Here is a 21,958-nt window from a genome sequence, read left to right on the forward strand (position 1 = left end):
ACGTGAAAATGCATGTGCTTTAGTATGAGTAGATGTTGTGCATAGTAGATCTGTGTTAGTTGGTAGTGTATGTTTGAATGCATGGAACTGTGCATGCATTGGCTGCAATGTTGAGGTATTCTCTCACCTTATACCTTGAGGTATAAGGGCATGCCCTTCTAAGGGGTAATACGTTAGTTTAAAATTTAAAGTTTAAAAAATTAAATATAAAATTTAATTGAGGATTTACATTTTTAAAATTGAAATCAAAACTGTTAAATTAAATAAAAAAATTAAAAATGATTTTGATTTTAAAATGTTAAAAATTTTGGTAAATTAAGTTAGACAATCTTGTTGAATACCTTGTGGCTGTTTTTGAACTCTTGGTGGTTTCTTGTACGATTCAGCTGTTATAATGATCATAAGTACCGGTATTACCATCGTACCACAAAGAGATCACACAACACGAACTGATCACCTAATATGGGCTTGTAACTTGTCCGTATGATCTTAGCTATCTCACTCTCTTTTCTGTATCAATAATATCACAATTACAAAACGCACCAATAACAGAACAATTGCATGCATGTGTGTGTCCATGCACACACACACACACACACACACACACACACACACACACACACACACACACTCACACACACACGCATGCACACGTGCACACACACACACACACTCACACACACGCATGCACACGTGCACACACACACACACGCACATACACACACACACACACGCGCGTACACACACACGTACACACACAAGCGTGCACACACACTCTCTCTCTCTCTCTCACACACACACACACACACACACACACACACACACACACTTTCGTCTGATTTCAAACGAGTTCCGATGTTTCTGTCACAACAGAGAAACATACTAACACATATTCACTGTGACCACAAGTCTACGACTTCACCTTCAACAGTACCTCTCGTTCCTTTTCAAGACATGCCATTTTATCCTTAAACTGTGGCAGCGAGAGTGTCTCAGACTCCTAATCCAAGACATCCACCCACTTGGTATCATCAACAAACATTATATAGATATCAATAACTAACAGGAGATATCCCTTTCCGAAGCAATTCTGCGTTAAGAAGATCTATTACTTCGGTTCTTTGACTCTCAAGAGCAAGATCAGAATGCCTATAGCGTGCTACGCAATATAACAAAGGTGAATAAAGAAATCACAACAAAACGAAATAACACCAAGTTACGTACTCTTGACTTCAGGATTACTCTTGAATGGAACATACTCACCAGGAGACTACAAAACAATGAAGTAGAACTTACTAGTAAATGAAGCTGTTTTACTTGCATCAGAGCTATGAGCGTATGTGCGCATAGTTGTGTGTGTGTGTGTGTGTGTGTGTGTGTGTGTGTGTGCATGTGTGTGTGCGTCTGTGTGTCCACAGGTGTGTGTGTGTGTGTGTGTGTGTGTGTGTGTGTGTGTGTGTGTGTGTGTGTGTGTGTGTGTATGCACACGTGTGTGTGTGTGTGCATGTGTGATGTGTGTGTGTGTGTGTGTGTGTGTGTGTGTGTGTGTGTGTGTGTGTGTGTGTGTGTGTGTGTGTGTGTGTGTGTGTGTGTGTGTGTGTGTGTGTGTATTTCATACCTACAGGCATACACACACACACTTACCACACTCTCCACATTATATTCATTGTCAGACCTACGAAAACATGCAAGTACTTCAAATTAGTCAATGCACACAGCACTTAGCCACTACACTCTGTGCAAGATTTAGTGAGTGTCTAATCAGGTTATTTGTGTTATGATCTCTGGTTTCCTTGCACAATTGATCAGTCTACATTTTATTCTCTGTTGTCTGCTGTCTGTCTGTTGTGTCTGTCTGTCTATCTGTCTGTCTGTCCATCCGTTTGTCTGCCTGTCTGTTTGTCTGTTCATCCGTCTGTCTGTCTGTCCATCCGTCTGTCCATCCGTCCGTCTTGCTAATAACATTTATTTCAAACATACATCTACAATACAATGCTAGCAAGGTAACTATGTAAAGTTCCACAACTATGACAGTTCACCAGGACTACATTTTAAAAACAAACATCTAACACTTAAAAGAGAACAATGCAACTACTTTGTCTGTCCATCTGCCTGTCTGTCTGTCTGTCTGTCTGTCTTCAAGCCATACTTATGCAATCTGTGGCATGCTGCTCTTTGTGTTCGCACACAAACATAAACAACATACACTATCCTTACAACTCGCCATCATTCTCATCGACTGCTCTTCTGTGTTGTGGGCTTTTCAAGACTTTCCTATCCGGCAATTTCACCTGTTCAACAGGCACTGCACCCTCACCATTCCTCAACAACAACACAAACGTAGCATTACAATAGAAAATAATCAATAATAAACAACATCTCTACTGTTTTACTGCAGCTTCATCCTTCAGTGATCCCTCATTACCGGACAGTTTAGCATCGTCTTCTACATGATTCAAGCAAACACTCACAGTCAACTACGTGAGCCTCCCAAAAGGCACTGCCATTTACCCGACTCTTCAGAGCTTTGAGAAATGTCTGAGACAGGCTGAGCTTTTGTGACTGGTTTAACTATTTCTGATGATAGAGGAGAGTTTATTAGTAAGCAAGAACCAAGTACGACTAAAGGCAAATTGCAAATATACAGTAGGACCTCAAAGATACGAACACCTCGGGAAATTGGGTGTTCGTAATTGTGAAATGTTCATAAGTCTGAAGTTTGTAATATCGATGATTACATAACTTGTGAAAACAGGAGTACACTGTATGGCTAACAAAAAGGATAAGTACGTGAACTACAGTAACTGTGAGAGTGTAAGAACGAATTCAAGGGTTACTAAAATAACAATCCATTGTCTTTTGCTTCAAGGCAGAACCCCTTTTTTGTCCTGCAAGGTCCAGGAGCTCTCTCAAAAGCAAAAGTGCGCGTGCGCGTGGCTACATTACGTGATCAAATTTTGCAAGAGCGCGCGCTCGCGCTAGAGCATGCTGTTCGGTTGACCGGTCAGTTCGGTTGTCTGGTGTTCGTATCTTTGAGGTCCTACTGTACAATCAATTATAAAAAATATATTCCTGTGCGTTAACGTAATTAGTTATGAACAGAGTCAATGACAACTATAGAAGTAATGACGGTTATTAATAATTTACACAAACAAACAAAGAAACAAATGAAGAAACAAAAAAAAGAAACAAACAAACAAACAAACAAAGAAACAAACAAGGAAACAAACAAACAAACAAACAAACAAAAAAGAAACAAAGAAACAAACAAAAATATAAAAAAAAATAAAGAAACAAACAAAGAAACAAACAAACAAAAATAGAGAAACAAACAAACAAAAAACACACAAACAAAAATAAAGAAACAAACACACAAACAAACAAACAAAAATAAAAAACAAAAAACAAACAAACAACAAACAAACAAAGAAACAAGCAAACAAATGGACATACACATATCATGCTGGCGTGCACCCCACCAAAGTGTTCTACATGAGTATGAGAGATGTGTAATAGTAAGATCAACTAACAATGCTCGGTGCTAGAAAATTTAGTAATAATCAATTAAATATTAATAAACAACGACTTACACAGGCCTCAGCCAATCATAAATCAAAACCCTACAAACACACTCTACAGTAACATACAATGACACTCGAGTCTACAGTACACACGACAGCACAATCACAAGGCATAAACAAATTTGAACGTCTAGCATGCAATAACATGTAACGACACAAACCATAGGAGCTTGGGTATGGCGACCGGTTTTCTTCAAAAACTTCAACTCCTTTGGCTCCTGTTAACTGAAACGCAAGAGCAGAAACATCCGGTTGACGTTCAACTTTCTGCAATTCAGCTGTAGCGACAACTTCGGTGACATGCTAAAGTCAACAACAAATCAGTTGGTTAGATATGTAACACGCTGTGCTTTGTCTGCACCGACTTGTCCAGATTTATACCCATGAATTACTTTCAAATCTGATCAAAAGGGCATCTGAAATATCTGAAATAGTCACATAATGTTGACAATACTTTTAAGGTGGAGGAGGCCCATTTCATTAGGGTGGAACATAATTTTATATATTTTTATAATGTATACAAAACATTAATTATATATATATATATATATATATATATATATATATATATATATATATGGCCAGGTAACGTTTTCCATCTTGACTTTTCCCTAGGCAATGCTGCCTATTTCGACATTTCCGTGAGGAATTCGTTCACTCCCTCTCACCTTATTAATGCTGCCATAGAAGCTGGTACTGCTGCTGAGGTTGGGGAAGTGGACAAGGATGAACGCCATCATGCTAATATTCAAGTTATGGCTGTTTGTTCTACCCTCTTGTGGTGAAATCATACGGAGTGTGGGCTGCACATAGTCTGGAGGTGTTGAAATCAATCGTAAAGAAGTCTCTTCTATCATCTGGCTTGTCTCTGAGCCAAGCTTCCAGGCAATTTCATGAACAGTTATCTGTTCGTTTGTGGCAGTATAACTCAAGAATGATTAGTGACAGATTGGACCTCGTGATTGTTGACTATCTACCTAATTATTGCAATATTACGACTTAGACTCTTTGTGCTTCCGTCCTTAGAGCGAATATGTGTTATCTGTATTATATACAAATATATCATACACAACACAACATATTTAAACACAGACATAAGCCAAATTTAAATTTTAATATCTATATCTATATCCTTTTTTAGTAATTTATTGATTATTATATTATATCTATTTTATATATTAGTAATTTATTTTAATTATATAGATATTTTAAACTAAATTTAAATTTTTCTATAATATTTTAGTAATTTATTAATTATGTATATTTTACCAAATTTAAAAGTTTTCTATATTTTTTTAGTAATTTATTACTTTTATATATTTTATATATTTTAGACCAAATTAAAATTTAGAAACATGTGTAATTAATAAATTACTAAAAATTTGAAATTAGTTCTAGAATATTTAATACATTCCTAAAATTTATAAAAATTTAAATTAGTTCTAAAATATTTAATAAATTACTAAAAATTATATAAAAATTTAAATTTGGTCTAAAATATCTAAAATATTTGAGACCAAATTTCAATTTTTCTATAATTTTTTCGTAATTTATTAATTATATATATTTTATATATTTTATTAAATATGGTTTGTGGTTAAACCAAATTTTAAATTTTCTATAAATATTTTAGTTATTTATTAATTATACACATTTTATATATAATTTTCAGTAATTTATTAATTATATATTTTATTAAATGTGACTTGTGTTTAAACCAAATTTAAATTTTAATATATTTTTATAATAATTAATATAAATTATAATACATTAATTAAATTGCTAAATTTTAATGTTATATGTTCCACCCTACCGTTCATCTTCCCACTTTTAATGACAACCAATGGACATTCTAATGCAACTTACTACCTGCTCTAGTTCCTTATGATGCTTGGCTTCCACGTCTTTAAATCTCCTCTTCCATTTCTGTTCTTGCTTTCTCATTTCATCAGCAAACTGAATGAATAGAATAAATAAAGTCGCTGACTGCATTGACGTTGACTTACTCTCCTCACCTCAGACCGAACACGCTTGATCTCACTCTGATGTTCTTCCCGCTGTTGCATAAGCATTTCTTGTTGTAGTCGTTGAGACTGTCTTCTACCACCATCCTCATCATCATCCTACAAAGATAAAAAAATCTGCTAGAAACTTGTATACAAACATAGCCTTTCTAGACAAAATATCAAACTAAAAGTGCATGTGCAAAGTATTTAGTTTTGTCTACAAACTTACTTCGAGGTCTCCAAGATTTGATCGTTTAGCTACTACACAAAGCAATGACGTCACACATTTTTCAATGATTGTCTTGCATTGGTTACTCACCCTGTTGTGACTTCAACTCTGCGACTTCCTGCAATAACAAAATAAAACAACTGTATGTTTGCGTGAGTGAGGAGTGACATATGAGGCAACACCTGTACGGCATCTGCCTTCTCTGCCTCCAGTTTATGGATCTTCTGTTCTAACACCATCATTTCTCTCTATAATACAAACGACCTCAATCAGGTACATAATGATATTACACATTAGCTTACACAAATGCTCAACAAATAGTACAACAATTTCACTAATTCGGTAAGGTTCAGATTTCAACTGCAAATAATTTGTTCTGAGTTGGTACATAATATTGTGTCTTCGTCAATGCAAGTTCTTATAAAGTTTGTGCTTTTTGTAAGCAACCAACATTTCAAGCAACTTTGAAAGTGTTGTGACTACAGCAAATACGTATCATACATAATATATCAAGAAATCGCGCTGCCTAGCATGTGCTACTCATCAAACTTTCTTAGCAAGACACACACACACACACACACACACACACACACACACACACACACACACACACACACACACACACACACACACACACACACACACAGAATTCTCCCAGTTGCGTGATTATTAACCTGGCAAACAGTTGCCACTGCAAAATCCTAGACAGAGAGCATACTATAGTATACCTGTCGCCTTTCCTCTTCTGCTCTCCGCCACTCGGCTAAATCAGTTTCTCTAGCTTGTGCTGCTGCTTCTTCCTGTCATAACAACACCCACTAAACGTCAAACAGCAACTACAGATGCAAGCCTCACCTTTCGACTCATTTCACTTCGTAACTCTTCCGTCACAGTATCCATCTTCTCTTGCATGTTTCTCAGTGCAGTCTGCAGTTCAACCTGATACTGTGAACGTGCATCCTCCAAAGCTTCATGTCTATGTCAACACAAATAGTCTAGTCTCGACTAAACCACATCATAACAATACCAACTTGTTATACCTCGCCGTCTCAACCGCTTGCTTGAGTCTGTCACTGTGCTGCTGCATCATACCGTCGGCCAACGTCAAGCTGATTTGTTGCCCGTGTCTTCTGTTCATGTGACTTTGCAAGAATACGCCGGACACAAATGCCTTCGAGCACATCGAGCACTACAGGCCCAACAACACAAAGCATCAGAAACGAGATACTCAAACTACTTGTCCAGAAGTCTCCGCCATTAATTACGACTCTCCAAGCACAACTAGGTGCATGCCTTAATTGTCATAGTTGTTAATCACTACGCAAACTGTTTGCCAAACTGAGCAATTAACTATTACAACATTTCAGTCTGTATTTAAGACCATGCAAAATTAACTACTTGTTGATCGTCAGAAATTTCTAAAAATTGGCCTTGACCATGTCCGGTAACTATGCCAGCATGCCGGTAAGGCAAGGTATGCTGGTATAGAACGAGTGATAGCCTCGAGATCCCGGCTTGATGAGTGGTCAGAAGGTAACTACTGTACATGTCCATAAATGGTGGCGGATTCCATAAGACAGCGTGACTCTGAGACTGTGGGGTGACGATGAAGAAGCCAGCAATATCAATGAGCAAGAAGCAAATGGCAATACTGGGATACAGTGCAGACATAAGTCGTATACCATCGACACTAAAATGAGAGTTGTTTGCTATATTTCAGCATGGATGTTGAGGCAGACTAAGAAATAGTATGAAAAATTGTGTGGGTGCATTGAAATGGACTCTACTCGTACGCTGTTTGTAATCTTCCCTCCTTTAAACCGGCATGCCGCTATACCGTATTTCTTCGAATAGTGGCCGCCCTTGAATTGAAGCCGCAGCTGAAGAGACTTGTTGAAGATAGAGGCCGCACTAGTCTGCAAAGTTACTGGCCATGCCCATTACATATGCTCTGATGCTTCCGCGTCAATCTCATCCTACTACGTGTAGCCTCGTCCCCAGACTCACGTGAGCCTGGCAGTGTCCGGTTCCCGTATAACACTTTCAGCCTCCCGTGAGTACTGCGCCTACTTTCACACACTTACTTCACTAAGTGTCACCCCACGTCACAGTCTTGGCACCCCACGTGACTGAATACTACCTACGTCATAAACTCAATTAGCTTAACTTAAGGCTATCTAATGTGTGACCCAGCAGATTGTGTATCACGCCCAAGCCTCCAAAACAGTGCACGATGGCTCTCCATGGTGAGTGATTCACCAAGTTCACACTCTCCAAATTCTCAAGCATGGGGAAAGATAAGTGTATTCCTACGTTATTGTCCTACTCGTGTAGACTGACGAGCCTGCCAAGTCTAGTTACAGCGATCCGGACTTCGCGTGTAGTTCACTCATTGTTTCATCGCACATCCGCTATCTGCACAGCCCTTCCTAGCGCGCAGACTCTATTGTAAAAGCCAGTAGGGCACGCAATGGCAATGAGAATCGTCGACACAATGACGTGGAATTGCAATCCACTCTTCGTGTTTTCAATTATGGTGACTTTCGGGAGGATAGACTTGAAGTCTCCAGGGCCATCCGAGGGGGAAAAGACCTCTTTGTCCGCACAAACAACGAGTGAACTTCACGCGAAGTCCGGATCGCTGTAACTAGACTTGCCAGGCTCGCCAGTCTACACGAGTAGGACAATAACGTAGGAATACACTCACCTTTCCACATGCTGAAGTCGTCTTGAGATTTGGAGAGTGTGAACTTGGTGAATCGCTCACCGTGGAGAGTCACCATGTGCTGTTTGGAGGCTTGGGCGTGATACACAATCTGCTGGGTCACACATTAGATAGACATAAGCTAATTGAGTTTGTGACATAGATAGTATTTAGTCACGTGGGGTGCCAAGACTGTGATGTGGGGTGACACTTAGTGAAGTAAGTGTGTGAAAGTAGGCGCGGTGAGTCCAGACTCACGGGAGGCTGAATGTGTTATATGGGAACCGGACATTGCCAGGCTCACGTGAGTCTGGGGACGAGGCTAACTACGTACACTTGTCTATCAATTATAACATAACAGTCGTGGCATTTACAGCTAAACCTGCTGCGGTTGGCACCTTCCAAAGTGTCCAAATTATTATGTCAACAGAAAGAAATGTGACGTTCAAATACCAATGTCTCACGGTGTGAAGTAGAGACTTAAAGAAGAACTCTCACCAAATACTAAAACTTGTTGAAAGAAAGATTCAAGACCTGATATCTTCCTGCAGGAAACCTACGGTCCAGACAGCCACAGAAGCAGAGAATCGGCAACGAGTTGTTCAGACAATTCCCCGTATGTACACAAAGTCTTACTCTCTCAAAGTAACTACTTTAGGTTTAACCATACCAAGTGCTCCTAATGCACCCAAAATTCAGTGAGACATGATCTATGAACTAATCTAAGAAGAGTCTCCTTCTGAGGTTGTATTGACACAGTCGATATTTGTGTGATAACTTTAGGCTCACCGGTTTGCTTTAGTCAATAAATCACAACTTGACACCATATGTCTCACAATCCTTACCTTGAAATGTGCACAGATATCAGTCTTCCTTGCTAACCAACAATCAGAGGTACGCTTATGCCATATACAGGTACTACACACGCCCACACAGGTAATTTCAATGCTTTCTTTCTTCGTTACGGTAAACTTCTGCAGTAAACGGTTGCAAAGGGTTGTGTCATGAAGTGACAGCTTTCATCTGAGAGATAGTTGATTTTGGTGAGAGTTCCCCTTTAAACATAGAGGCCGCCATCGAATACAAGCTGCCCTTGTCTAGAGGCCGCAGTTCCATAACCTTGTTACAAATAGAGGTCACGGCCACTATTCCAAGAAATACGGTATATGCAGAAATATGGTATACATTTTTATTTTTCATATTTTCAAGAGAAAAAATCCTTGAGTGTGCAGAAAGCTGTGGGCTATCAACACAATCGTACGAACGTGTCACTAAAGAGATGCCACATGCAACAGTAGAGACGTGTCACTTATAATTAGTAAAAACCTGCCACACACATTCTTGCAGTGGGATAGTACACGTACAGTACATACTATAAAAAGTTCAAACCCATAATAAAAAATAAAAAATTCTGGGCCGAGTCCTAAAGTTGGGACAAATACTGACAACCAACAAGTAATTAATTTTGCATGGCCTTATGCTGAAGTACAGGTTTTCCCTTGCCATCGAATTTCCACACAAGAGTGAGTGAGATCACTCATTACAAACAGCTTCCCTACATCAATAGTCTCCCAAAGTAATTAACTAATTAATTAATTATTCTTTATTTAATAGTTAACATTAGTAATGGTACAATCAGTCTAACCCTAATTTCTGTCTGTCAGTAATTTATACAGTAGGACACCACTTACCCAACGGGCATGGGACCAAAAGGACGTCGGATAACTGACGCATTTTGAAAACGACTGCAGAATAGTTAATTAAAGAAGCTCAACATCTAATTGTACATGTAACAACTAATACAGTACAACTTCTTTGACTAGGGAGAACACTAATGGGAACTGTCAAGACTTAAAGTAACCACTAATCTTAGTCTGGATCAATGCTTCGCTCTTCTTGCTGTAGTTTTCATCAACAGCCCATTCAGTAAGACCCTTGTGCTTACTGAAACTTCAGGTTGTTCTTCCAGGTACTGAAGAACCGTTTCTAGAGCTTCACATTTAATTTGCCAACACGTGGATCACGGATACAGTACTGTACGCACAGGAATCGTACATCCTAGAGTGCGCACAGCCTCGCAATTCAGACAAGCCATGCACAGTCGGATAATCAGTGCTGTCGGATAACTGAGTGTCGAATAAGTAGTGTCCTACTGTACTCGTTTCAACAAATCCATCAAGTTTCATTACAATTACTAATTTATCAAATCAAGATTAAGTATTGTGTGCACATACTTTGTGGTAGCCGTTTGCTCCTGCATTCATAAGGCTTTGTGCAGCTTCTAGCATCTTACGTCTTTTCTTATTCTCTCGCTTGACGGCCGTTAGATCGTGTTGGAGAGTGGTGACCTGCTGTTGCAACTTGGACTCATTCTGTAGAAATTATACAGTTCATTGTGATGAATTCTGTTGTTGCTGTGTAGTAATAAGCATTCCACCATTCACACACACACACACACACACACACACACACACACACACACACACACACACACACACACACACACACACACACACACACACACACACGATGCTCACCTTACGTAGCTCTTCTTGCTGCTTTCTTAACTCTCCTACTTGTATTTCTAGTTGCTTCTGACAATACTAACACAAAACACATACCTTTACACATTCTCCAAGTTACTGAACAAAAACAAGAAATCACTTACAAGTACATATTCAATAATTAACTGAGCCAGTCTGAATAATTTGAGAAAGTTGGAGTCAATAGAAAAGTCCTGAAACAATTGACAAGATCATACATCCACCATCAGTGTGTTTGAAATTTTATGGCAGACGTAGTCATCATCTTGGCAACCGCACAAATTTTTCAGCCATCAACGAGTTTAAGACTTGTGTATTACATATATTTCATAAATATCAACTTGACCAGTGATTATACTGATTGTTCTGGCAAGTAAACAAAATCCCAGTACTTCGAGACGTCACTCTTAGTCTAACCTGTTCTACTCTACAGTATAACAACAAAATTTACTAAGTACACTATACCCTATTCCACGAGCAGTGCCCCATGGTGAGATTATAGCAATTAATAATGTCTCATGCTCAATTAGTGCTCCACTGGGGTAGCATTCAAACCCAGTTGTATACATGCACATCTATCAATGTGTACGTTTGAGATGAAATGAACACCCAAATAGAAACACTGACTGACGATGAATATTCAACGTATGCAACAGACCAGGAATACGACTCAAGTGAATGCGAAAGTATCCAAGATACCATACCAGTAAGACTGTATAATTAGATTGTGGTAGTTTGTTCGTGTTGTTTGTGCAGTGTGATGGCAGAGTAGAATATAACGGTCGGTCATTGGTCATTGACCAACCAACTGGTGCTCATGACCAACCACAATTTTGCTTTGATCACACATACAGTACATACATGACTGGTCAAGGTGTAATAGTTATTGCATGGATGGTAGGGAATCAAAATGAGCGACCCAAAAGTCTAGACAACCGACCCAAGCAACCGGCAAAATCTAATTATAGAGTTGATGATGCTCAAATGTGTGAATAACCATACTGTTACAGTGTTTATTGTAACAGTTTATATTTTGATATCAAATAACTACAGTAGTGAATATGATGCAACAAATAAAGAAATTGAACTAAATGTTGAAGTTAATAATTCTGTCTTTCTCATGTTTCTCTAGCTTTATCCATGAGACTATGACTCGTTTCAGTCGTTGGGGAGTTTCTGTGGTCTGGCGAACGGTCTGTTGATGATGACGTCCAGTGCTTTCCTGGTGGTCGTTGATATCCACTAGGCGTGCTGTATCGAGTACGCGGTCACCGTAATGCCTGCAATCTATATCGAATTGGCTAGTCATTGATCGCCGTATGGACTACACGAAAACATGTACCCTGCTGGGCTCACCTGCCGGGTTGGTGGGCGCCCAGATGGGGGTAAAGACCCCACTTGCCCATTATGGAGGGGCATAACGACACTAGTCACCGCCGTGGCTTAGTGGTTAGCAACAATGGCTACCACTCCATGGTTTGGGGGTTCAAACCCCAGTGACGACAATAAATTATGAAACTTGTCTGTCTTTCTTTCTCATGTTTCTCTAGCTTTATCGTTTCAGTCGTTGGGGAGTTTCTGTGGTCTGGCAAACGGTCCGTTGACAATGACATTCAGTGCTTTCCTGGTGGTCATTAATATCCACTAGGCGTGCTGTACCGATGTTCGCGGTCACCGTAATGCCTGAAATCTATATTGAATTGGCTAGTCATTGATCGTCGTATGGACTGCACGGAAACATGTACCTTGCTAGGCTCACCTGCCGGGTTGGTGGGTGCCCAGATGGGGGTAAAGACCCCACTTGCCCATTATGGAGGGACATAACGACACAAGAAAGAATTGTGGAATCAAACAAGAATGAATGCTCAAAATTTTAAATGTCAGTCAACATCGTTTGCTATAGCAAGATGTACAACCAAAAATTTCACTTTATTACACTATAGATGGTATGCAAATGAACAATGCAACAGTCTCTGTCCTTGCAAAATAATAATGCCCCATGCTCAAATAACGTTTCAGAACTATAAAAAAACTATGAAAACACGGTGTGTATTTGTTCTCGCAGCAATACAGGTACAGTGCCCATAGGCAGTAAAGAAAAGATACAGAAGAAAAAAGATAAAGATCAGAGCAAAACTACAACTATCCTTCAAGTCACTGTACTTCAATGTACACAAAGAAAATGTAGTATACGTTCAAATTATGTTCTGGCAAGTAACGAAATCCCAAGACTTCAAACCTAGGTGTCACTCTCAGTCTGACCTGTTCTACTCTACCGTATAAAACCAAAAATTTCTTGGGTCCACCATAACTCGAGTGACTTTAGTGGTCAGAATGGAAACAAGGGTAGAATTGGTTGGCACATGAACTCAGTTAGTCGTCAAATGACAACTTGATGACTACTTTTTCGAACACTGTGACCATGCGTATCCAACCTATCTACAACCTTGAGACTCCAAAAACAAAATTTAATATTATGTAATGACCATACTTGTTGATATCCACCAGATACCAATAAAACACCATCCTTGTTAAATTTAAAAAATGTTACAGATATAAGCAACATGCTTGAGTGTACAGGACTGACACTACTGCAAATTGCACTTGCAACCCAGAAACGTCACGTGACACTAATGCAGGAACACACAGAAAGATAACCAATAAGTAATTAATTAATTAATTAATTAATTAAACGACCGCACAGCTTCCTCACATCACATGATTGTTATTTAATTAACGTTTAAGTACAGTCACGTAGTACAAAAAAACTACCAAAGTAGAACACTAGCCTCGACAGTCAGCTCTGCCGTCTCGGCACGAGTCGGCAGTGACGTCTGCGCGCGAGGGAGAGGTACCGCACATTGCGAGGCCGGTACGGGCTAACTTTCGCTGCTTACCTCGCGCTCGATATCACAAAACGCCACGTTCATAACATTCTGCTGCAACGAGCGAACGTCGACTTCCTGCACCAACCGCTCCAAGTCAAGTGTCGCTGTCATACGGACAGAAAGCAGACGTACAAGCGACCAGCAACAGTGAAACGTCAGGAAGGACGCAAATGTATAGACTCCACTTACCTATAGCTCTCCAGTCAACTCTCAACTTTCGCTTTCGAAACGAAGACAAAACTGGACGAGAAACGAGACGTCCACGCAACGAGACGAGAAGAAAAATACGATGAGCTCGCTAACCCGTTTTCCTGTGGTCTGTATCGACGCCTGAAGCAGCTACAGCGACGCCAAAGTTTGACATGTTGCTGTTTCACTGATAACCCGCTCACTCGGTCTGATGTTTACCTCATTGCGCATGCTCAACAGTAGTTTTGCACATCGACACGCCCCCTGATGCCAGCCTTGCTCCGCCCTTATCGTTCCCGGATTATTCGCATTCACCTGTTGTTATACATGCCTAGCTAGCAAATATATTGAGTTACACCAGTGCTTGACAAACGTTAACTTCTAAGTTGTTCTTTTAATTAAATTTCATAACATACGGGACTTTGAACCATTTATACGGGGACCTTGACACGGATCTGGCCATGTCTCATCAGTCTGCCTTCAGGATTCTATCATACAACATCTGGTTTGACTTGTTTGAGATGGAGAGAAGAATGGAAGCAATTGGCACAATTGTTTGTCGAAGAAATCCAGATTTCATTGCCTTTCAAGAAGTGACAAAGACAAACCTTCAGTTGTTGATGAAGCAAGACTGGTTCTCTACCTACCAAACGACGCGGACCCGTTACGATTTTCGATATTTTACAGTCATACTAAGTAAAAAGAGAATCGACTCTGAGGAGAGAAAGGCTTTTGATAATTCCACAATGGCGAGAGACTTGTTGTCTATTGATACCAGCATCTCTTTGTCTGACCATGTCACAGTGCCCCTGACAGTTGCCACGTCTCATCTCGAAAGTCTTCCCGACTATACGTTTCAGAGAGAGCAACAGCTTGCCGAGTCGTTGGGGCACTTGGCCAGTCGACAGAACGTTGTATTCACGGGAGACATGAATATTGAAAATAAAATTGACGGTCAGGTGCACGTACCTGCACCGTGGTGTGATGCCTGGCCGGTAGTCAACGGTCTCATGCCCGAGGAAAACGGTCATACGTGGAATCCAAGGATCAATACAATGATACCAAGACGGGCCACCCAACCCAATCGACTGGATCGAATGTTTGTCTCACTATCTGACTTCACTGTCAAACGTGCGGAGCTGGTTGGAAATGAACCATTCGATGGAGACTTATTTCCAAGTGATCACTTTGGATTGCTTGTAGAATTTGAAGCATTTACTAATGGATTAAAAGGAAAATCTGAATTTAAAATTGAAAACATTAGTAATTCACGTCGTCCAGGACTTTTTGAAAGGCCTCCGAATTGGAAGAAGTATATAGGTTGATGATGTTTTATGGTAGTAAGACTATTTTGCTATGAGGTATTTTTATATGGGCTAGTATTACTAATTGTAGATGAAAAATACCTGTATTACGATTGACATACAAATGGCATAGTCGCACAACAGCATCACAACTGGAACAAAACTTACTACACACACACACACACACACACACACACACACACACACACACACACACACACACACACACTAGCAGTATTTTCTTTTGTCAATGGTGTCAAAGTATGTGGTCACATGAATCCAGCACATACAATTAGTAACACAATTGAAAGATATTATTTTATTAATTTCCTTTTTGTGCGTGAAATAAGTGTACCAGATTTGCCAACAATAAGCAAGAAATTTGTCCGTTGTATACTGTACTGTATCAATGATTGATATTCATATCTGTCATCTAGTATAAACATAACTGTACTGTACTATACATGTATACAGTACATAATTTATACATCTGTAGTTAGCTTGGCTATTCACGTCCGTCAAAGTCACCGATGTAAGTAGAGCACTTTACAAAAATCTGCAATTACAAATTAACAAAGTATTGCTGTCTACGTGGGGCATGCTTTACAATGTCATGATATAAGATGACAATGTGCTATGACATGCTACAGTTCAAGGAATCTTGACAGAAGTGTAATTCACTTAGCTTTACTCCATACTGTCTAAACTTTTCTGGCCCGAGTAGTTTCATAAGTGATTCCTGCAGCAAATGTGTTGAAATATCATTTTGTCTATTGATATGGTTGAATGACATGCATACCTCTGATGAATCGGAATCTGCATCGTTCTCCACCAGAACAGCCATACACTGCTGTAAGATGTCTTCACCTAAGCTTCGCAAGCAATCACTACATAGCAAACACATAGAAAATTTCACTTTGTAGAAATAGACCATGTGTACATAAAGGGTAAGAACTGCAATGATCACAGAAAGCCAGAATACACAAGTAATGTGGTGTGTGTGTGTGTGTGTGTGTGTGTGTGTGTGTGTGTGTGTGTGTGTGTGTGTGTGAGTGTGTGTGTGTGTGTGTGTGTGTGTGTGTGTGTGTGTGTGTGTGTGTGTGTGTGTGTGTGTGTGTGTGGTATTAAAATTATTGGCAACTGTAAGTCTTCACTCCAACAAAGAGTTAGAATCCGGCAGTCCAACCAGTCAGCTAAACAAACAACAGACAGAAAAAACTGGCAGGTAGGGAACATAGAAACAGACAAACAAGCAGGCTGAACAAAAACAGACACACCTACAGGCATACAAAACAATCTGCAGAAAAAGAGACAATAAACCATTAATTAATTAACCAGAAATAATTTTTGAGAAAAGCAGAAAAACAAATAGAAGCATTTCAATCTCTCAATCCGTACCACAATACAGCTAAACAATAACATATGACCACCTTCGCCATTTTAATTAATCACATCTATTGTATTGCTGGTGTCTGTCTACGGCAGTCCCAAAGTGGGTTCCACTGTAGACATCTTACAAATCAAACTAACCCACTGTAATAAATCACAATAAATGTAGGGCACCTCTTCAGTCTTTGAACTCGATAGAATAGCCTTCCAGACGGTGAACCTTCAGTAACAAGAAAATACATCATACAAAACTAGCAAACATTAAAAATTAAAACCTGTCAGTGACAACTCGGCATTGCACACGACTTCATCTTCATCACTTTCATTATCCGACAAGAACACACTGTGACGACTGCCATCACGGCAAACATCCTCACTTGGTTCCATAGAATACGAGTCCATTACTGTACAAAGCATCTGCATGTCGGCATTCACTCCTGGACCTGACAAATCAATGCCATCGTGAACCACAAAAGTCTGATCAAGCCCTTCGTTTTCATCCGGAGAAGCCTCCATGCATGCTCTTTCACCCACACCAGGTTTGCCATCTGGCTTGTCTAAACATTTGGAATGTAAAGTTGGCAATTGCAGCTTGGCTTGAGATCTTTCTCTTCGCTTTGCCCTCGCAGCCTTGTTATACTGAGCACCACTCTGTGATAAAGCCGTCCCTTTGGGTAGAGAAGACTCCGAAGAATCTCGTTTCACTACTGGTTTGTGAATGCCTTTCTTCTGTCTTATAGGAGACGCCCGAGTCGACTTCTGCTCACGAGATTGAGACTTCAGCTGTGTCTCTGGTGACTGCGCACTCGGTGTAACTGCAGGTGACTTTTCTTTCACCTCACTGACGTGTGCTGGTGTAGGCGGCAGGGGTCGCTTAATAGTTGATAACGTCTGAAGAAAACACATGAAGAACATCACAAATGTCATTCAAGATTCAAGTTATACGCATGGTCAATGGTTTGGTAAGTCTTGTGATACTTCTTACAGATTGCATAACTCTGTATCCCCACCCACATTGTCCCAATCCTGTACATACCAAGAGCATGTGTAACATGTATGATGACGTGAGCTTCCATATATAATGCAAACAGTAATTATTGTCTTTGAGAAAGACATGATTGTTACTTTTTAATTTAGTTTCACCATCAAATCAGCAAGAAATATAGTTCTCATTATTGTTATCGTCATATGAGAGCTAAACCACAAAGCATTAACTAACCCGTGTGTTATCACTCTCGACTAGTTAACAAATAAAATGCTCTTGCAATGCAATTGCATGTTGTGTATTAAGCACGGATAACATCATATATGTACAGGTTATGGTATGATTAGCATGCTACATGACTTTTACCAGCACAAGAAGCAGGGTTATTGCCCAAGGCAAAGATGAGGGCTATAACCTACTCCGAGGTGGCAAAAGCCATGTAGCACGCTAATCATACAATAAGTAACTTATATCATGATCACTTGATGCGCGATATTAATTAACCAGAACTTATTGCACACTTGCTGTGCAATATGTCATACACCATCTAAATACATGCTCACGATTGGTCGCATATCACGTGATCATGGTATACTAAGCACAAACAACACCATATGGTACAACATACTGCAGACCTTCCACACACACTACTTCATGAAATGTGCACTTGACAAATTGAGAAACAATAACAGTAAAAAACAATAAAAATATGATTTGTGTAGACAAGCGCACTGCATATCTGTACATGTGTACCTACGTTCAGTGTCACCTGTGTGCAAGGCCGGTGGAGCACTCCAGATGTTGGGTAGGCCAGGTTTGCAATGTAAAGCCTTTGGCAAGAACTTCCAGAAATAGTGGCTTAAGTAATTAAATATATTAGCTATTTTCAAAAGTCGAGCAGGCACTTGGCCCACCCTGCTCCGGATCCGCCGGCCCTGGTGTGATTGCACTATAGTTGACGCATGTTATACCTAAATAAGCTGTCTTCAACAGATTACCTGTTCACTGGATGAAGTGCTATCTGTTGATGATGTCACTCGCTCATCGGATGCATCCAAAGCCTTCGGTTTTGCACTCGCAACACAAGTCTCTTCTTGGTCCAGTCGAACATGTTGTGACGATTGCGACAAACTCTTTCTACTTGGTGAAGAGACATCTGAATCACTTGCTGCTGTTCTTGACTTTGATGATGCCTTCCGGTGTTTGCGTTCCTTGAGAAACAAGCGAATGTGTGACTTAATAAATTCGGTTTTTAGCAAGCGAGTAATGCTAGGCCGGCGAGCTGGAGACTGGCTTAACATTGACTTGATCATGTCACAAAGATCTGAACTGTAGTTTCTTGGCATGGGAGGAATCTGATACACAAATAACAATTAAATCAATAATTTGCTATTGATGACTGCAGAGAGTCTTATTGGGCTCACTTTTCCTCTGATAATCTTGTAAACCAATCCATTCATATCTCTGGCATCAAACGCGTGCTTCAAAGTGGGTGGCCATCTCGTATACCACACAACCAAGAGCCCAGATGTCTGACTATACAAGAGCAACACAACACATACATGAATACATGTAGAGCACACATTGTACACACACACACACACACACACACACACACACACACACACACACACACACACACACACACACACACACACACACACACACACACACACACACACACACACACACACACACACACACACACACACACACACACACACACACACACACACACACACACACACACACACACACACACACACACTTATAAAACACAAAATATGACACTGACTGTTATGCCGTACACAGAACACCTCAAATGGCAATGCCGTAAAAGGCAAAGTGTCTGATGATGCATTGTAGGTAATTTCACCTAACTTTCATTCCTTTGTGCATCTGCACTATCGTCCATGCTATGTGAACCAAACAACATAAATATTGTTGCTTCTCTTGCACCTTTTTCATCTCAGTTTCATGATCGACTGTGGGTATATCTACAGCAACACTACCATTTTAGTATGTGCCTACTCCAACAGCATAAACGTCGTACTAATGCACCAGGAAAGACAGCAACAGGCCATAAAACTTAGACATAAACATACAGTATAGCCAAGTGTTCTTTTTCTGTTCCGTGCTACCCTGCAAAATTAGCGACATTGCAGTGTGTAACATCAATTAAAACGTCACATTTATATGGTTGCCATAATCACCCTGATAAATAAAATAACACAACAAGTCCAAAACTATCACACCTTGTAATTATAAGGACGATTGGTGAACAACTCAGGCGACATGTAATATGGAGTACCAATGAGTGTCGTCGCCATGTCAGAAGAACTCTCCAAAACCCTGGCAATACCTAAATCCCCAACCTACAGATGAAAATTAAACACAAAGCATGCACATGTTGTGGTGTCAACAACAAGCTGATCACACACCTTAACCATATCAAACTTGGACAGAAAGATGTTTTGTGTCTAAAAGTAAATATGATTAAATGTAAAGTCACCTCCAACCTCTACACAAAATGTCTGGTTACCTTAAGGTCCCTGTGCATAATATTCCGATCATGCAAATACTGAAATAAACACAAAAGTCAAATAAGATCCACAAGCTGCTAAAATAATAAACATGCATTCGATTGAAGTGTGTGTGTGTGTGTGTGTGTGTGTGTGTGTGTGTGTGTGTGTGTGTGTGTGTGTGTGTGTGTGTGTGTGCGTGCATGCATGTACATTGTGTTGTACATGTGTTCACATGCAAGCATGTATGTGTATGTGTATGCAGCATAATACAGCAAACAGTTAGTCAAGACTATGTACCATACATGTCATCATAATTAATATTAATAAATGCACAAAATTTAATTAAATTCTGCTCACCTGCAGTGCCAAAGCAATTTGTACACACCATTCTAAAATCTGTCGTTCAGGCAAAAGTTCTCCTCGACGCTGCTTCAGGCGTGTGTAAAGATCTCCGCCTTCACAGTATGCCATCACTATATGTAATAGGCCATCACCATACTGGAATGATTCACGGTATGAGACAATATTAGGGTGCTTGAGACAAGACAGCAACTTAGCCTGAAATAAAAAACAGGAAAATAATACGCATGTGCACACACACATACACACACACACACACACACACACACACACACACACACACACACACACACACACACACACACACAGGAGGGAGAGATAAACAAAAAGTAGTATATTACACACAAAACACAACAGATATTCGAGCACAGAAAATATGGTAGTAAACTGTAATTGTAGTAGATCCATTCATGCGTTTCTGTGGTGTTGTTCTCAAATTCTACTTTAATTATAAAATATAATATTATAATAAGTGTCACGTGGCCCCACATGGCACAAGTGTACACAAACAGGTTACCCATAAAATCCAATGAATGTCACCTTTCACATCAAAAGCTATCAAAAATGAATTAGGGTTTAAATAATTATTACAAACAGCCGAACGTTGTTTACAGACTAGCACCCAACGGAGATAGGTAGGTCTATACCAACCTCTTGTTCTGCTGCTGTCCTCTCTTTGTCTGACGCATCTGTTAGTTCTATTGTCTTCAAAATATACTGCAAACGAAGAGGTCGGTCGTAGTCTAACTAGGACATGTAACTCAAAGATTTATTTAGTATTGGACCTTTTTGTTGTCTGCCTTGTGAAAAATCAAGAATACCTCTCCGTAACTTCCTTTCCCGATCGATTTCAGAACGGAGTAGGTATCCATTGGAAGTTTATCCGGGCTCTTGTGGTTGATGATACAATTATGCGCCTACTCTAATTACGTAAGGTGACGTAAAAGTGTGTTTTACACGCAATTCGTATTTCCTACAATCTTAATTTAAAACAGACGCGGTGGTACGTTTGTTTGTATGCGGACAACAGAGATGAGATGTACATTGTAGATGTTCTTGAGTTGCTACAAGACTCTGTGTCTGGAGGATTTCGCCATTCTAGGTGCGGAAGAGATAACTAGACCAGTTCAGTTCAGTCCAGTTCATGAAGGCAAAATATGGCCCCGCCCCCTATTAAACGTATTCTAGTCTGTGTGTGTGTGTGTGTGTGTGTGTGTGTGTGTGTGTGTGTGTGTGTGTGTGTGTGTGTGTGTGT

At 39.9% G+C, this 21,958-nt stretch overlaps 3 protein-coding genes across 4 annotated transcripts in view; 1 reads left to right on the top strand and 2 right to left on the bottom strand.

The window, feature by feature from the left end:
• The window catches only part of LOC134196507 (cilium assembly protein DZIP1L-like), a 22,288-nt gene extending 7,922 nt beyond the window's left edge, over positions 1-14,366 (bottom strand). Inside the window, exons 1-25 of one of the 2 annotated variants that reach the window (XM_062665652.1) lie at positions 14,255-14,366; positions 14,141-14,191; positions 13,961-14,055; positions 11,189-11,257; positions 11,058-11,123; positions 10,755-10,892; positions 6,857-7,005; positions 6,672-6,792; positions 6,545-6,616; positions 5,999-6,064; positions 5,907-5,934; positions 5,817-5,845; positions 5,597-5,704; positions 5,451-5,537; positions 3,743-3,884; positions 2,512-2,577; positions 2,386-2,446; positions 2,218-2,322; positions 1,645-1,675; positions 1,225-1,270; positions 1,065-1,159; positions 923-1,000; positions 830-861; positions 458-510; positions 342-386 (exon numbers count right to left, since the gene is read on the bottom strand). In XM_062665652.1, coding sequence (XP_062521636.1) covers positions 342-386; positions 458-510; positions 830-861; positions 923-1,000; positions 1,065-1,159; positions 1,225-1,270; positions 1,645-1,675; positions 2,218-2,322; positions 2,386-2,446; positions 2,512-2,577; positions 3,743-3,884; positions 5,451-5,537; positions 5,597-5,704; positions 5,817-5,845; positions 5,907-5,934; positions 5,999-6,064; positions 6,545-6,616; positions 6,672-6,792; positions 6,857-7,005; positions 10,755-10,892; positions 11,058-11,123; positions 11,189-11,257; positions 13,961-14,055; positions 14,141-14,191; positions 14,255-14,315 — 1,894 coding nt within the window. In that variant the 5' untranslated portion in view covers positions 14,316-14,366. Of the gene's footprint in view, positions 1-341; positions 387-457; positions 511-829; positions 862-922; positions 1,001-1,064; positions 1,160-1,224; positions 1,271-1,644; positions 1,676-2,217; positions 2,323-2,385; positions 2,447-2,511; positions 2,578-3,742; positions 3,885-5,450; positions 5,538-5,596; positions 5,705-5,816; positions 5,849-5,906; positions 5,935-5,998; positions 6,065-6,544; positions 6,617-6,671; positions 6,793-6,856; positions 7,006-10,754; positions 10,893-11,057; positions 11,124-11,188; positions 11,258-13,960; positions 14,056-14,140; positions 14,192-14,254 lie in introns of both variants that reach the window. The other variant, XM_062665651.1, reaches the window with a different exon arrangement.
• Positions 14,367-14,589: 223 nt separating this feature from the next.
• On the top strand, positions 14,590-15,606 carry LOC134196644 (tyrosyl-DNA phosphodiesterase 2-like). Its single transcript, XM_062665849.1, has one exon. The coding sequence runs from the start codon at positions 14,602-14,604 to the stop codon at positions 15,463-15,465; it is 864 nt and encodes a 287-aa protein (XP_062521833.1). The 5' UTR covers positions 14,590-14,601; the 3' UTR covers positions 15,466-15,606.
• Positions 15,607-15,681: 75 nt separating this feature from the next.
• Positions 15,682-21,592, bottom strand: LOC134196669 (serine/threonine-protein kinase Nek4-like). The gene is given in 13 exon segments (XM_062665879.1): positions 15,682-16,183; positions 16,244-16,331; positions 17,008-17,053; positions 17,109-17,724; positions 18,817-19,173; positions 19,243-19,308; positions 19,310-19,354; positions 20,074-20,193; positions 20,260-20,298; positions 20,361-20,399; positions 20,701-20,901; positions 21,355-21,420; positions 21,489-21,592. Coding segments are annotated over 13 exon segments (1,875 nt in total). The 5' UTR covers positions 21,576-21,592; the 3' UTR covers positions 15,682-16,078.
• Positions 21,593-21,958: the final 366 nt, after the last annotated feature.

The sequence above is a fragment of the Corticium candelabrum genome, chromosome 21 (assembly GCF_963422355.1).
Source record: "Corticium candelabrum chromosome 21, ooCorCand1.1, whole genome shotgun sequence".
Classification (NCBI taxonomy): Eukaryota; Metazoa; Porifera; class Homoscleromorpha; order Homosclerophorida; family Plakinidae; genus Corticium; species Corticium candelabrum.

Bases quoted from the DNA above. Each gene is read 5' to 3' on its own strand.
- LOC134196644 (XM_062665849.1), top strand. From the start codon at position 14,602: ATGTCTCATCAGTCTGCCTTCAGGATTCTATCATACAACATCTGGTTT.